The sequence below is a fragment of the Neoarius graeffei genome, chromosome 12 (genome assembly GCF_027579695.1).
Source record: "Neoarius graeffei isolate fNeoGra1 chromosome 12, fNeoGra1.pri, whole genome shotgun sequence".
NCBI lineage: Eukaryota > Metazoa > Chordata > Actinopteri > Siluriformes > Ariidae > Neoarius > Neoarius graeffei.
The window spans coordinates 28,415,172-28,431,680 of NC_083580.1; the positions used below are offsets into that span (position 1 = coordinate 28,415,172).

General features: G+C 39.1%; 1 protein-coding gene across 2 annotated transcripts in view; it reads left to right on the forward strand.

Annotated features, from left to right (window-relative positions):
* The window catches only part of col5a1 (procollagen, type V, alpha 1), a 278,601-nt gene that overhangs the window by 192,682 nt on the left and 69,410 nt on the right, over nucleotides 1-16,509 (forward strand). For both annotated transcript variants that reach the window (XM_060935757.1, XM_060935758.1), the window contains exons 18-25: nucleotides 5,369-5,422; nucleotides 5,571-5,624; nucleotides 5,749-5,793; nucleotides 9,465-9,518; nucleotides 9,737-9,781; nucleotides 10,305-10,358; nucleotides 13,229-13,273; nucleotides 13,348-13,401. In XM_060935757.1, the coding sequence (XP_060791740.1) occupies nucleotides 5,369-5,422; nucleotides 5,571-5,624; nucleotides 5,749-5,793; nucleotides 9,465-9,518; nucleotides 9,737-9,781; nucleotides 10,305-10,358; nucleotides 13,229-13,273; nucleotides 13,348-13,401 (405 nt within the window). The remainder of the gene's footprint in view (nucleotides 1-5,368; nucleotides 5,423-5,570; nucleotides 5,625-5,748; nucleotides 5,794-9,464; nucleotides 9,519-9,736; nucleotides 9,782-10,304; nucleotides 10,359-13,228; nucleotides 13,274-13,347; nucleotides 13,402-16,509) is intronic.

A 16,509-nucleotide genomic window follows, 5' to 3' on the forward strand; every position in this document is an offset into this window, starting at 1 on the left:
CGAAGTACATTAACTTGAGTACTGTACTTAAGTACACTTTTTGAGTATCTGTACTTTACTTGAGTATTAATTTATTTGGAAACTTATGACTTTAACTTCACTACATTTGAAAGACAAATATCATACCAGTGTTTCCCGCAGAAAATTGCTTAGTCAAGGTGGTGAGTCTTCGGTGGGCATCACGCGCGGCACGGATAGTGGTCCGGGGGGGTTGTCGGGCCGTAACACGTCACACGTTGCACAGATAGTCGGGGGGGGGGTAGTAGTACTACAATAATAACAAAGCTGTGTAGAACTGTAAAATAGGTATTTATTGAAATTAAATGTCACAACTACTTACAAAAACTGAGGTAAAATGGTTTCCTGGCCAATAAAAGTGCTCATAAAAAAAGTGCTCAACAGCCATAATTTATATTGCCTACCTTAATACATTTATATTAGGCCTACTTATATTAGCACATGAACATTATATAGCATTAGGCTATATAATTATATTATTATATTATCTTACTTATATTAGTACATGAAAATTAAATTTCACTGTAACAGTGCAAATGCACCGTTTAGATGAGCAGTTACAAATACAACTTACCTTCTTATTCCACCGACGATAATGGCAACGTCTCGACTTTCCCGCTGAACCGTTGAATTTAAAATTAAAATGTTTGTAAATATGGCCTCGAGGACATATGGCGTAGTAATATATCCAACCACTAGGTGCCGCAGTTTAGTCTAGCTGTCAGTCCCTGCGCTGAAATGCATTACCACTTCGGTTTTTTTTTTTTTTTTGGACGCATTTTTTTTTTCTTGGAACCTTGCTAGGGCGGGCGGTCGAGTTACCCAGGGCGGCCGCCTTGCCTGGAAAGTGCTGGGGGAAACACTGCATACTTTTTACTCTACTACATTTCTATCAAGGTCCTCGTTACTCGTTACTATGAAGCAGCTTTGAAAGTGGATGTTTTTTGTTTTCTTTTATAAAACGTGATTGGTTTTTTTCACAGGTGACACTGAGACAGCCCATCAGTAATCACTAGGGTCACGTCACGTCCATAGACTGTATAAAATCAAGTTCAGTTTCTCAGCAGTATTATTTAAACACGATCAGTTGATGGCAGAATGGAAGGAGGTGGTTTTTCTGGAGAATGCACGCCCTCATGGCCATATCTAGAACCCATGTTTTAGTTTTCTGAAAGGATTAAAGATTCATTTCGTTTTAAATGTTTGCTTTGTTTGCCTAAAACGAAGCACATCACAGCCTACAAAAACTCACCATCCAACCTGCGGAAGCATATTGAGATACACTACCGTTCAAAAGTTTGGGGTCACCCAGACAATTTTGTGTTTTCCATGAAAAGTCACACTTTTATTTACCACCATAAGTTGTAAAATGAATAGAAAATATAGTCAAGACATTTTTCTGGCCATTTTGAGCATTTAATCGACCCCACAAATGTGATGCTCCAGAAACTCAATCTGCTCAAAGGAAGGTCAGTTTTATAGCTTCTCTAAAGAGCTAAACTGTTTTCAGCTGTGCTAACATGATTGTACAAGGGTTTTCTAATCATCCATTAGCCTTCTGAGGCAATGAGCAAACACATTGTACCATTAGAACACTGGAGTGATAGTTGCTGGAAATGGGCCTCTATACACCTATGTAGATATTGCACCAAAAACCAGACATTTGCAGCTAGAATAGTCATTTACCACATTAGCAATGTATAGAGTGTATTTCTGATTAGTTTAAAGTGATCTTCATTGAAAAGAACAGTGCTTTTCTTTCAAAAATAAGGACATTTCAAAGTGACCCCAAACTTTTGAACAGTAGTGTATATAAACATTTTATTCCAAGAGAAAGCTTGCAATGAAGTTGTCTGTGCTTTTAGAGCTAGCAATAACATTGCTATGCAGTCTGGTTAGTCAAATGACTTTCTACGGATTTGCCCACCAAGTTGCCGTAGCCTTGTCCACGGCTAACATTAACACACAGCTAGTTAACTTGGACGCTGTTAGTTAGCATGTAAAAATGGAGTTACGCTAACATGAATAACATTAACTTTAGCATAATCTTGCCAAATAAACAGAATGTAGAAATCTTTCTTTTCTAGTAGCGTTAGCTACCAAATATGATTTCGAGTTTGAAAAGAATTTGCGAGCATATCAGGTGGAGCTTCAGCTCTAGTCAGAAAATCCAGTCGGTTGCTTCAGAGGCATTCGGTATTATAAGCGTCGTAGCAATAATACAACATTGCATTGACAGAAAATGTACTTTTAATACTTAAGTATTTTTAAAAGCAAGTACTTCAGTACTTTAACTAAAGTAAAAATTTGACTGGATAACTTTCACTTGTATTGGAGTAACATTTAACCAGTGGGATCTGTACTTTGACTTAAGTAATAAACTTGGGTACTTTGTCCACCTCTAGATGTAAATGATGATGTAGTGATATTGCGACGGCACTACTCGTACTGCCTCAGTGTAAAACAACCAGCAGCGAACTCAAAACAACAAGCAAAGAAAATATCAGCAGATACAGTGTTCCCAGGGGAGATGCTCCAAGATTTAATGCAGAGAACTGAACCCGCGGATAGGAGAGAACCATATATAAAGCTTGTTTTTCATGCACATATATATCTGTGATAAAGTTTAATTTATAAACTACACAAAATATGACATCAACAGTAACTACAGTGCTCAGCGTAAATGAGTACTCCCCTTTTGAAAAGTAACATTTTAAACAATATCTCAATGAACACAAACAATTTCCAAAATGTTGAAAAGACAGAGTTTAATATAACATCTGTTTAACTTATAACGTGAAAGTAAGGTTAACAATATAACTTAGATTACACATTTTTTCAGTTTTACTCAAATTAGGGTGGTGCAAAAATGAGTACACCCCACAACAAAAACTACTACATCTAGCACTTTGTATGGCCTCCATGATTTTTAATGACAGCACCAAGTCTTCTAGGCATGGAATGAACAAGTTGGCGACATTTTGCAACATCAATATTTTTCCATTCTTCAACAATGACGTCTTTTAGTGACTGGATGCTGGATGGAGAGTGATGCTCAACTTGTCTCTTCAGAATTCCCCAAAGAAAATAGTTTCTTTACACCACAAAGGTGAAGGCTACAAGAAGATCAGCAAAGCTTTACTTATCAGTCAGAATACTGTAGCAAAAGTGTTACAAAAATTTAAGAAAGATAGAACTGCAACCATCTCACAGAGATGTCCAGGTCATCCATGGAAGTTAACACCTCGGCAGGAGTGTCTTCTGATGAGAATGGTTGAAGAAAATCGGCATGCAAGTTCACTGCAGTTATCTAAAGAAGTAGAAAGCTAAACTGGGGTGACTATTTCCTGTGACACAATATGGCGTACACTGCAGAGGAATGGCATGCATGGATGCTGTCCACGAAAGAAGCCTCTCCTAAAGCCCAGGCACAAAAAAGCCCACCTAGAGTTTGCCAGGGCCCATGCTGACAAAGATGAAGACTACTGGGACTCTATACTCTGGAGTGATGAGACCAAGATAAATGTTTTTGGAACTGATGGCTTCAAAACTGTATGGCGTCGCAAAAGTGAGGAATACAAAGAAAAATGCATGGTGCCTACAGTGAAACATCAAATCAAATCAAGTTTATTTGTATAGCGCTTTTAACAATAAACATTGTCGCAAAGCAACTTTACAGAATTTGAACGACTTAAAACATGAGCTAATTTTATCCCTAATCTATCCCCAATGAGCAAGCCTGTGGCGACGGTGGCCAGGAAAAACTCCCTCAGACGACATGAGGAAGAAACCTCGAGAGGAACCAGACTCAAAAGGGAACCCATCCTCATTTGGGCAACAACAGATAGCCTGACTATAATATTAACAGTTTTAGCAGGTATAACCCTCAACTGTCCTCATGGGGCCGTCCTTCACAGGAGTGGTGCGATAAAACTCCGACCAGACACAGGGCACCAGGATGGATCAAGCAGGTCCGAGGGGCAGAAGAGGCCAGCATCTCAATCCCAGGATCAACATGTAACTCAGAGGGACAGATTGGGGGGGGGAAGAGAGAGAGAAAGAAAACACGTTGTTAGGTATGCCCTAAAAATGACAAGTATTAAATCTGTGTGGTAGGCTCGCAGAGACGAGAGTCTTGATACCAGGCATAACACACAACAATGGCATGTTAATATGGTAAAATATATCATGACCTGCTCTGGCTGGATGCTTGATTGGGTGATGGGAGCACACTCCTCAGTAATGATGAGATGCAGATGGGACCCTTAGGGCTGGCCAGGACAATTCAGTTACATTTCACCGGGTCTGGGACATGCGACAGAATGTCTGACGGCCGATTCCCTGCAGGCTACGATAGCCAGTCGAGGTCTCCACCCTCTCCACCAAAAGATTTCCTGCTGACTCCATGTAACTCAGAGGGACAGATTTGGGGTGGGGGGGAGGGAGGGAAAGAAAACACAGGTGGTTACATGAAACATGGTGGTGGCAGTGTCCTTATGTGGGGCTGTATGAGTACTGGTGGTGTCTGGGAGCTGCATTTCATTGATAGCATCATGAATTCCCAGATGTATTGCTCTATACTGAAAGAGAAGATGCTACCATCACTCCGTGCCCTTGGTCGTTGTGCACTTTTCCAACATGACTAAACACACATCTAAGGCCACTGTTGGATTTCTGAAGAAGAACAGGGTGAAAGTGATTCAGTGGCCAAGTATGTCTCCTGATCTGAACCCAATCGAACACCTATGGGGAATTCTGAAGAGACAAGTTGAGCATCACTCTCCATCTAGCATCCAGTCACTAAAAGAGGTCATTGTTGAAGAATGGAAAAATATTGATGTTGCAAAATGTCACCAACTTGTTCATTCCATGCCTAGAAGACTTGGTGCTGTCATTACAAATCATGGAGGCTATACAAAGTACTAGATGTAGTAGTTTTTGTTGTGGGGTGTACTCATTTTTGCACCACCCTAATTTGAGTAAAACTGAAAAAAATGTGTAATCTAAGTTTATATTATGAACCTTACTTTCACGTTATAAGTTAAACAGATGTTATATTAAACTTTGCCGTTTCAACATTTTGGAAATTGTTTGTGTTCATTGGGATATTGTTTAAAATGTTACTTTTCAAAGGGGGTGTACTCATTTATGCTGAGCACCGTAATAACACAATAAGACAATACTGTAATAAAAGTTATGTGAATCTGGTTTCTCTCTCTCTCTCTCTCTCTCTCTCTCTCTCTCAGGATTCTGACATTGACACTTAATGGTTTATCATGGTTGAGGCATGATAAAACCCTACTGATTGACTTTGTGTGTGTGTGTGTGTGTGTGTGTGTGTGTTATTCAGGGAGACAGAGGTTTCGATGGCCTGGCTGGATTACCTGGAGAAAAGGGACATAGGGTAAGTGGCAAGCAGTTACTTATTATGATATGTTTATTTTTATTATTAGTAGCTAATTTTGCATTATAACATTTTTACAATTGCTTCTAATACTGAACAGGTTCCGTCACACATGAAGTTTATGGATAAGTGTTTGCTTGTATTTTAGGGTGAGCCAGGACCTCAAGGACCCCCTGGACCCTCAGGAGAGGACGGAGAAAGAGTGAGAAATTTATTCTTTACTTTTTTTTCATTTTCTCCTCTTCTGCCATCATCTTTTTTTTTCCACCCATTTATCTCTCACTGCTGCAACTTTATTGCCATTGATGTAATTTCCTATGTGCCAGGGAGATGATGGTGAGGTTGGACCTAGGGGTCTGCCTGGTGAACCGGTGAGTTCCAATCCAAAGACACACACACACACCGATTTATTTGAAAGCATTTATTGAAGACAAAGAGTAAAGAAAAGAGAGGGAAATAGTATGACTCTATACTGTATTTATTATGATGATGAGAATCAGAACAAACTCCAAGCCCAGGGAAATGCACGATGTGAACTTGCAGAATCAGAAACCCCCTCAACTGTACAGAAAGAAGAGCTTTCTCTGAGCTACCATGGCATTTCACCAGCTTGTCTGTCCTGCTGCATCCATGGAGAAAGGCAACATATTCTGTCAGAGAAGGCTAAAGGTGAATGCAAATTCAGTTAGAGAGTTTCATATAAACAGGGCAAAATCCAACACTACAAAACGATCAAGGCAAGAACAAAACAAGAATATCAAAAGACATAAATCAAGGCTCAGCAAGTACAGGTAAGTATCCACTGAGCATATATGTCAGAAAGTGAGTCTGAGCAGAGAGTTCATTAAGTAGTGTGACTGTTGTTTATAATATGGAACTGGTGAGTATGATCAGTCCGATTACATTGAACATGGTGCATGGGTGTTGATGGCCATGTTTATAAGCGGCAGTGCATTCTGGGAAGTGGAGTCCATAATGGACTCTGGTGCTATCATGTAATGAGGCAGACGGACGGATGTAAGTGCAGGAAGAGTTTATTTACAACAGGCAAACAGTACAAATGCATAAGGATCGTGAAACGAACTAGGGTCATGCAAGGCACAAACAGAATATCAGAGGAAATAAATCAGAGTCTAGGAATACAGATAACAGAGTCAATAGCTAGAGTAGCATAAACAATATAAGACTTAGTAATGTGGGATATGTGTATACTTCGCAAAGTCTGTGTGCTTGCAGAGTCCTAATAAACATGCACTGTTGTTGCACTTTGATCAGGAACATGTGTATGGTAATTAGTCCTTGTGGCATGTGCTGCATGTGGTAGTCTTTGGCATGTGCTGCACCCTCAGAGCGTAAACACGCATAAATGTGACAGGTGCTGGCATGACAAAGCACATGCTAAAAAAGACGTGGGTCATAGTAACACAAAGCAGAGACAGATCATTCTGTCACTGAAGATTCCTTAGGGGAAAGGGCAAACAGAAACTGTTATTGTTGTTTCGAGCCGCAATTCCAAAACTTTCATAGCGGAGCGCGAGCGGAGCTCCATACTTAAGAAAATACGGTAACCCATCGAGTTGATTTTTTATGGACACATAGGCATCCCAGCTGTGTACGTCCGTCCGTGCCCCTCGCGATTCTGATTGGCGGTTTGATTTGGGCGGGAACTAGAAGGGCGCTGCTACATAACTTATTTTTGTCTACAGATGATTTCATATTTATCAGGTTTTTCCACCGAGAACAACTCAAACAGCGCAACAAAATAATAATCATTTTTACAAACTTTAAAAAGATGTCAGAACAAGTTAACCAAGGAGAGAAAGATGAAGTCAAAACTGGGAAGAGGAAGAGAGTTTTGACAGAGGAAGAAAAGGAAAGAAGACGTGAAAGAGCTAGAGAAAAGCAAAGAAATCTTTCACAAGAAAAGCGACAAGCTAAAAGAGAAAGAAAATGTGTAAAAAATGAATTAATAGAAATGATGAGTTGTAGGAATTTAATTCTAAATAGTGATGTTGATTTTGAAATCACTGCGAAATCCTTTGGGATCTGACAAGTTGACCTGAATCCAGTTAGTGTTTTCATAAATCGTGTATCTTTTGTTTTCAAAACATTTTGCTATAAATCCCTAAAGCACACTGTAGTTTATAGTAATAAAAAGAATAATATACATGTGAGTTTGGAGAAATTTTTCTTTTGATAAAATTGAAATTGAAACACATCAAAGTACATCATCTGTTGCATGTTTGTTTTCATTTGAATGGAAGCTCCGCTATTAGGTAGTACCTAATTTTATATTACAAAAGTGCTCATATGGCTCTGATCAGCTAGATTTCATGTGGTGAGGTTTTTGTTTTGTTTTGTGTTTTTTTTTTTTTGGATAGCGCATTGTACACAGCAGCTGTGCAGAAATCTCATCTCATCTAATCTCATCTCATTATCTCTAGCCGCTTTATCCTGTTCTACAGGGTCGCAGGCAAGCTGGAGCCTATCCCAGCTGACTACGGGCGAAAGACGGGGTGCACCCTGGACAAGTCGCCAGGTCATCACAGGGCTGACACATAGACACAGACAACCATTCACACTCACATTCACACCTACGGTCAATTTAGAGTCACCAGTTAACCTAACCTGCATGTCTTTGGACTGTGGGGGAAACCGGAGCACCCAGAGGAAACCCACGCGGACACGGGGAGAACATGCAAACTCCGCACAGAAAGGCCCTCGCCGGCCACGGGGCTCGAAACCGGACCTTCTTGCTGTGAGGCGACAGCGCTAACCACTACACCACCGTGCCGCCCGTGCAGAAATCTGGTTGCATATTTAACGCCTTGAGATGAAATATTGAGAGGAAACAAATTCAATGGGGAACCCAGCCTTTTTTGGGTGATCACCCAAAAAAATCACCTTTTTTGGGTGATTATTATGTGAATATAAATCATTACAGTTTAGCGTTATAGAAGAGTAAAGTCAGACAGTGCTCAGTGTGTTGAAAGAATATTCAGCATGAGCATGTGAATAAAAGTAGTGGGATGAACGCAAGACATTATTTATAATTACAGCATTAATTTATAATTACAGCATACAGATGTGTATTTAGAGAGATTAATTACACATCCATAAAACAGTAATTCTTAATTCAGAATTAAGTAATTTAGTAATTCAGAATTGCAGCTAGTCTCTCTCTTTCTCTCTCTCTGTGTATTTCCATTGACTTGCGTGTTGCTGTAAGTGAATAACGCTGCCTTAACGTAGTGTCTCACCCTACCACAGCCTTAACCTTAATATTTATTCATTTTATTTTATGTAGTCTAGTTATTTATGTATTTTTATTAATTCATGTATTTATTTTTTCATTCATTCATGATCAGTAGTAGTGACAGGCGATATGTAGAAAGGGCAGGGATGTATTCAGTGTGAGCTTATGACCTGCATTTAATGAAAATTCCTGGTTCATGGGGAATAATTGCAATCCCCAGTCCCAATCATGAATGGGGTTCAGTGGATTACTCATGCCTCTCAGTGTAGAATAGGCACACACTGACCCAACCATTGTGGCGCGTGTGCATGCCTTAAACATCAAAGGGGATTTCACGTTCATTCAGTCTGTCAATAAGGAATGAATGGGAAAAAATAAAAATACATAAATTACTATATAAATAAAATTAATAAGTATGAAATTAAAATAAAATTATTAATAATTGTTTAATTAACATATTATCATGAGAAAACAAGCTTCATTCTCTCAAGCTACTGCAACAAATTCACAAAAAAATGGCATTAAAAAAACGTTCTTGCAAGCACAGCCTTTCTCAGGTTCTGTATGTAATTCTTTTGCTTCTAGTATTTTTATTTTTGTTTGTTGAAAACCCCACTATGAGCACACACAGACCAGATTAGTGTATACTATAAGCATGAGAGTAATCATCAAAATGTTTTAGCAAAACATCATTGAATTAGATTTATATGACAGATGAAGATGATTCTTTGCCCAGAAATCATCATTATCACCAACATCATTTATCTTCCTCTTTCTTTATTTCAGGGTCCTCGTGGTTTGTTAGGACCCAAAGGACCTCAGGGACCTCCTGGAGCTCCTGTAAGTCTCACATTCGAATGTTTTTTGCAATAGCATAACATAAGATTCTGTTGCATTCTAAATTTCTAAATCTCACTCTATTTATAAACAGTATACTATTATAATTATAATTACATCTACCACAACCTTGTTACAGAAGATGAATGAATAATTAGAATTATAATTCAATATGGTTTGATTATAGGTTCTTATAATGTGAATGAACTGTTTGTCCACAGGGTGTGACAGGAATGGATGGCCATCCCGGTCCGAAAGGAAACATTGTGAGTGTCTCTCTCTCTCTCTCTCTCTCTCTCTCTCTCTCTCTCACACACACACACACACACACACACACACAAGCAAGGACAGCATGCTAGTTATTTAGAAATCTACAGTAGTCACTTTCCCTTATGAACTATGGCTGCCTAATTTTGTCATGGATGACTATCAGACATACAAGAGAGAGAAAGGTAAAACTGATATATGACAATTTAGAGCCTTCACATCTCCATCAGAAAGTAAGACAACGCAACTAGCAAGGACAGCATGCTAGTTATTTAGAAATCTACAGTAGTCACTTTCCCTTATGAACTATGGCTGCCTAATTTTGTCATGGATGACTATCAGACATACGAGAGAGAGAGAGAGAGAGAGAGAGAGAGAGAGAGAGAAAGGTAAAACTGATATATGACAATTTAGAGCCTTCACATCTCCATCAGAAAGTAAGACAACACAATTTGTGAGGTTGAGCTTTTGTGTTTGTAATCTTTTCTTGAAGTGGACACTGGCTTTTTTTTTTCCTCTCAGGGGCCTCAAGGTGAGCCTGGTCCTCCAGGACAGCAAGGCAACCCTGGTGCTCAGGTAAGCATGAGCCCATGCTTGCTCTCGTACTGCATGATCAACCGATCACTAATGGTTTCTATCCAGATCAGTCAGTTTCCCACAGCCAACCTAGCAAGATTAACTGGCCTCCAAAGTCTGAGTACTTCAGTAACATATACAACTGCTTATTTTTCCAGAATAATAATCAACAGCTGCAGAGATCCTACAGCATGCTTTAATAACTTTACTCCTACATCGTTGCATTTCCAGTAAAACGCTAAAGAGTGTTTTCTATCAGCAGAATTTGACAGCCAGGATTCCCTCACACACACTAAGCACTTTGCGGACATTATACCTATACTTCAGCATTACACCGGCTTCATAAATATAAGCAATGTATGTTTTTTATTTATATAAAGTTAACTTATTCAGAGGTAACTCACTAAAGCTTATTTTATGTAATTTCTCACAAAAGTACCACTGCATTAGCTTATTATCTTTGCTGGGTTGGAATCAGACTTTCCTCTGCCATTCTGTCATATGTCTTGTATCTGGAGAAGGATCCAGATAACAGGGTGACAGTTTTAACAGTATGCATTTACACTTGTCCTCAAATGTGATTCCAATTATCCAGATTGAAATCCAGTTGTTGTTTCATGTATAGCATGTAAGTGAGCTCATAGTTGTCAAATGTGGCTTGGACAGACAAATGTATTGCCACTTGTATAATGTATACAGTGCTCAGTGTAAATGAGTACACCCCCTTTGAAAAGTAACATTTTAAACAATATCTCAATGAACACAAATAATTTCCAAAATGTTGAAAAGACAAAGTTTAATATAACATCTGTTTAACTTATAACTTGAAAGTAAGGTTAATAATATAAACTTAGATTACACATTTTTCAGTTTTACTCAAATTAGGGTGGTGCAAAAATGAGTACACCCCACAACAAAAACTACTACATCTAGTACTTTGTATGGCCTCCATGATTTTTAATGACAGCACCAAGTCTTCTAGGCATGGAATGAACAAGTTGGCGACATTTTGCAACATCAATCTTTTTTCATTCTTCAACAATGACGTCTTTTAGTGACTGGATGCTGGATGGAGAGTGATGCTCAACTTGTCTCTTCAGAATTCGCCAAAGAAAATAGTTTCTTTACACCACAAAGGTGAAGGCTACAAGAAGATCAGCAAAGCTTTACTTATCAGTCAGAATACTGTAGCAAAAGTGGTACAAAAAAATTTAAGAAAGATAGAACTGCAACCATCTCACACAGACGTCCAGGTCGTCCATGGAAGTTAACACCTCGACAGAAGCGTCTTCTGATGAGAATGGTTGAAGAAAATCGGTATGCAAGTTCACTGTAGTTATCTAAAGAAGTAGAAAGCCAAACTGGGGTGACTATTTCCTGTGACACAATACGGCATACACTGCAGAGGAATGGCATGCATGGATGCCGTCCACAAAAGAAGCTTCTCCTAAAGCCCAGGCACAAAAAAGCCTGCCTAGAGTTTGCCAGGGCCCATGCTGACAAAGATGAAGACTACTGGGACTCTATACTCTGGAGTGATGAGACCAAGATAAATGTTTTTGGAACTGATGGCTTCAAAACTGTATGGTGTCGCAAAAGTGAGGAATACAAAGAAAAATGCATGGTGCCTACAGTGAAACATGGTGGTGGCAGTGTCTTTATGTGGGGCTGCATGAGTGCTGGTGGTGTCTGGGAGCTGCCTTTCTTTGATGGCATCATGAATTCACAGATGTATTGCTTTATACTGAAAGAGAAGATGCTACCATCACTCCGTGCCCTTGATCGTCATGCAGTTTTCCAACATGATAATGATCCTAAACACACATCTAAGGCCACTGTTGGATTTCTGAAGAAGAACACTGTGAAAGTGATTCAGTGGCTAAGTATGTCTCCTGATCTGAACCCAATTGAACACCTATGGGGAATTCTGAAGAGACAAGTTGAGCATCACTCTCCATCTAGCATCCAGTCACTAAAAGAGGTAATTGTTGTAGAATGGAAAAATATTGATGTTGCAAAATGTCACCAACTTGTTCATTCCATGCCTAGAAGACTTGGTGCTGTCATTAAAAATCATGGAGGGCATACAAAGTACTAGATGTAGTAGTTTTTGTTGTGGGGTGTACTCATTTTTGCACCACCCTAATTTGAGTAAAACTGAAAAAAATTTATATCTAAGTTTATATTATGAACCTTACTTTCACGTTATAAGTAAAACAGATGTTATATTAAACTTTTGTCTTTTCAACATTCTGGAAATTGTTTGTGTTCATTGAGATATTGTTTAAAATGTTACTTTTCAAAGGGGGTGTACTCATTTATGCTGAGCACTGTACGTGTGTGTATAATGTATCGAAAACTGAATGTCAGGCCGCCTTGAGTAGTTTGAGTGATCAGGTTTAAATCTGTTTAAAATGCTTCTATTTGATGTGCATTTACATTTGCTTTTTCATGAAAAAACCATTTTTTAAAATCCTCATATTCAAGATACAGTACAATGGTCTTCAACCTTTGTGAAATTTGCTGCAAAAACATCTTGTGTTATTTGGTGGCTTCACAGTTTGTTCATAACCCCTACTGAAAGGAAGACTTTACAAGGGAATCCCTCCAACCTAGGAACATTTTGGTTTCCCCTCTCCATATCTCATAGATTTTCTATCCTTATACTCTAGCTCATACTCGAATTCTCTAATGCTGGCCTGTTATTGGTTTTTAAATCCCAACTGGCATCTTGTAGAAGCTGATTGTCCATGCCCCCAATCTCTGAACTCTATTTTTCAAGTGATATCTCTCAAATGGTAAGCGCTGGAATAGAGCAGTCTTTTATGAAATGAGATAACTGAATTAACTTCTTGGAATTCCTTTTACAGGGACTTCCAGGACCTCAAGGAGCCATCGGACCCCCAGGAGACAAGGTAATGTCTGTGTTTGTGTCAACATTGTGTGAAAGAATGAATACAGATTATAAGAATGGATCCTTCTTGTACAGGGTCCAACAGGGAAACCAGGATTACCAGGAATGCCAGGAGCTGATGGACCTCCGGTCAGTGTGAAGGGGACACGCGTGCACACACACACACACACACACACACACAGTCACCTATGACAGGAAGGTCCAGCTTCATATAATATACTAGTTTACAACAAATAGGTTTTTTACTTCAGCAGTTGTAGCGTTGTGGATGACCGATAACAAAAGAACAAAAACGTATAGACAACATAATATAGAGGGAAAGGAATGGACATGCTTTTAATATGAAAATGTAAACGTTTCAACATTATATAGTTATATTCTGTACATATGTGAACTATACCTTAGTATATAAACCATGTTTTAGTGATATAACTTGTATATAAAGTGCATCTGAGTTAAAATGTCATAATGCATATTTGAAAATTAAACATAACTTACCTGGTAAGTTGAAGTTTGATGGTAATTCTGCCAAATCATTAGTAGTACAAAAGGGTTAACATGAGATGCGCACGCACCACCGCGGATCAGTATTCAAAGCCATTTTGTGGTCACTCTGAGAAACCTGGATGATCATCAGGGTGCAGAGCATTTTTAAGGATTTTCCACTAGGAGACCAACTGGTCTGGGCAATACAATCACAGGCCCCAGAGTCCATGCGGCTGCACTGCTGCGGCATATTCTGTGATGCAAATTGCCGCATTACGAATCCTCGTTTCAGCCAGCATAATATCAACATAGTTAATGCAGTGCCAAGTTTTCCTTGTTAAATGTATACTTACATGGTACTTGGTTAATTAATTGCAACTGATTGAACCAAATGATAAGACATAACTTGGTTTAAAATTTGGTCTCCCAGTGAAGCTGGTTTGGCATTGACTAGGAGACCAAATCTGGCCACTATGTTAAAAAATGCTCTGTCAGGGTGGGTAAAGGTAAATGGGGATAAGGGCATGGTACCACTAATGATTTGGCAGAATTACCATCAAACTTCAACTTACCAGGCAAGTCTCGTTTAATTTTCAATTCTACCAAATCATTACGTACATCCGGGTTAATATGAGCTTTCAAAGCTGTGAGCACAATATCACAACATCAGAGATAGTGCCAAACAATATTTATTCACACACTTCTGTTTATTCAAGTACAGCTTTGCTCAATTGATCCATAATTACTACTGGCTTATTATAGAACTTACGGAACGTGGATTCCTCAGCCCAACCAGCCTTCTTCAGTAAAATGTCCATGGACACTGACAATAATGCTTTGCTAGTTGATGGGTTGTATACACAGACGTATCAATCCAAGACTGGGACAGTCCCGCTTTAATCCAATATCCAATGGTACTTGCAGACACTTTGTTGTGTGATTATTAAATCATGTAAGAGACCACCAGTTTCGATGAATTCCTGAGTGTTTTTGTGGTTTCAATGTAGTGTGCAGTAGTCTCATAGACACACAGTTCCTTTTCAGTATATTTATAAAGCCGAACAACTCCAAACACCTTGCCGAGACAGTCCTGTTTAACATGATCTGTTAAAACAAAACTATAACAGTCTGCATATACTCCTCTGAAATATCCATGAATGTCAATGTCTGACATCTTTGCCCTGTAGTTAAGGCATTCAACATAACTAGTTTCAGAGAAAGTTCCTTTAAGGTAATCTTGTCTAAGAGCCATAGTATACTAAGATAGTTCAGTACCCTATCAACTGGCCATATAACATGATGCTTAGGTCCAGGCTTACTTTGGTTGAAAACTCCTTTAAAGTATCTACACACCAAAGGGTAATCCCCCAACTTGATATCCTTGATATAAATTCATAGCAATAATGGATACAGCAGAGCGTGTCGTATTCAGGGTGGAATACCCCAGTCCCTTTTCATACAAGCTTTGCAAAAACATTAACAAATAATTTACAGTGGGCTGCAGTGGATCAAACGACCTTTAACTACAAAAACGTAACCACTGGTTGATACTGTTATACTGTTATACCTTATACTGTTTGTGGGTGCTGTCCCTCAACGAAGACGTAATGACTTCGACAATGTCTGCTGAAATTCCTGTGTACAACAAGGATTCCCAGACAATTTGCATACCAGCAGCTCCAGCTTCTGATGGTGCGGCCCCTTCAATGTCGGGTGCACAAGATTTTGTTCTGTGGTTCTCAGAATTCATGGTGTGTCCACTAACAAGTTGAGCACAGCAGTGAAAAAAGGCTGTGTTGTCCACAGAGGAATGACTAGTATTCCAGTAGCTTGGTCCTGCACCAGTTTTTGAAGACATCTAGAAACCAAACAGAAAGGTGGAAATGCATACAATGCAAATTTGGACCAATCAAGGGAGAAAGCATCCACATAACTTGCTCCCAGGTCTGGTTTCCAAGAAACAAAAGTTCTTAGTCGTGCATTCAACCTACTAGCAAACAGATTAATATTGGGTTGCCCAAATAGAGAAATAATCTTTTGAAATACAGATGCAGACAGCATCCATTCTAAGTTGACATTCAACCTTCGAGAAAGAGAGTCAGCCTCTACATTAAACTTCCCCGGAATATGGGCTGCAGATAGCCAATTTTTCCTAACTCCAGCCCAATTCCCGATATCACCAGAAAGAGAATTACAGTCCACGGATTTGCAACCCCCATGGTATTAATATAGGATACTACAGTGGTATTGTCGGACATGATCCTGATATGAATATTGTATCTGTCATTCAACAGAGATCTCAAACTAAGCTTTACTGCTAACAACTCTAAATAATTTGTGTCTTCTCGATTCAGCCCGGGACCAAATTCCAGAGGTGTTACTGCCACACTCTAGTCTAGCACCCCATCCATAGCCTGACACATCTGTGTAAACAACTAGGTCTGGCTTGTAGTGGCGAACTTTTCGTTTGGCCCCTTCAATATTATTGATCCACCAATGAATTTCCATCAGACTTCCATCTGACAATATCATAGTGGCATCAAAATTCCCTAGGTTTAGTTTAAGGTTGGATTCTTTGTCAAGCTCTAGATTACGATAGTGCAATGGTCCAAATTCTACCCCAGGAAAACTAGAAACTAATGACCCCAAAAATGATGCTACTTATTGAATGGTAAACTTTTTCCCTGGGTGGCAAAAACTTTTGCATAATTCCAGAATCTTTTTCACTTTTCTAACTGTTAATGAGACTGT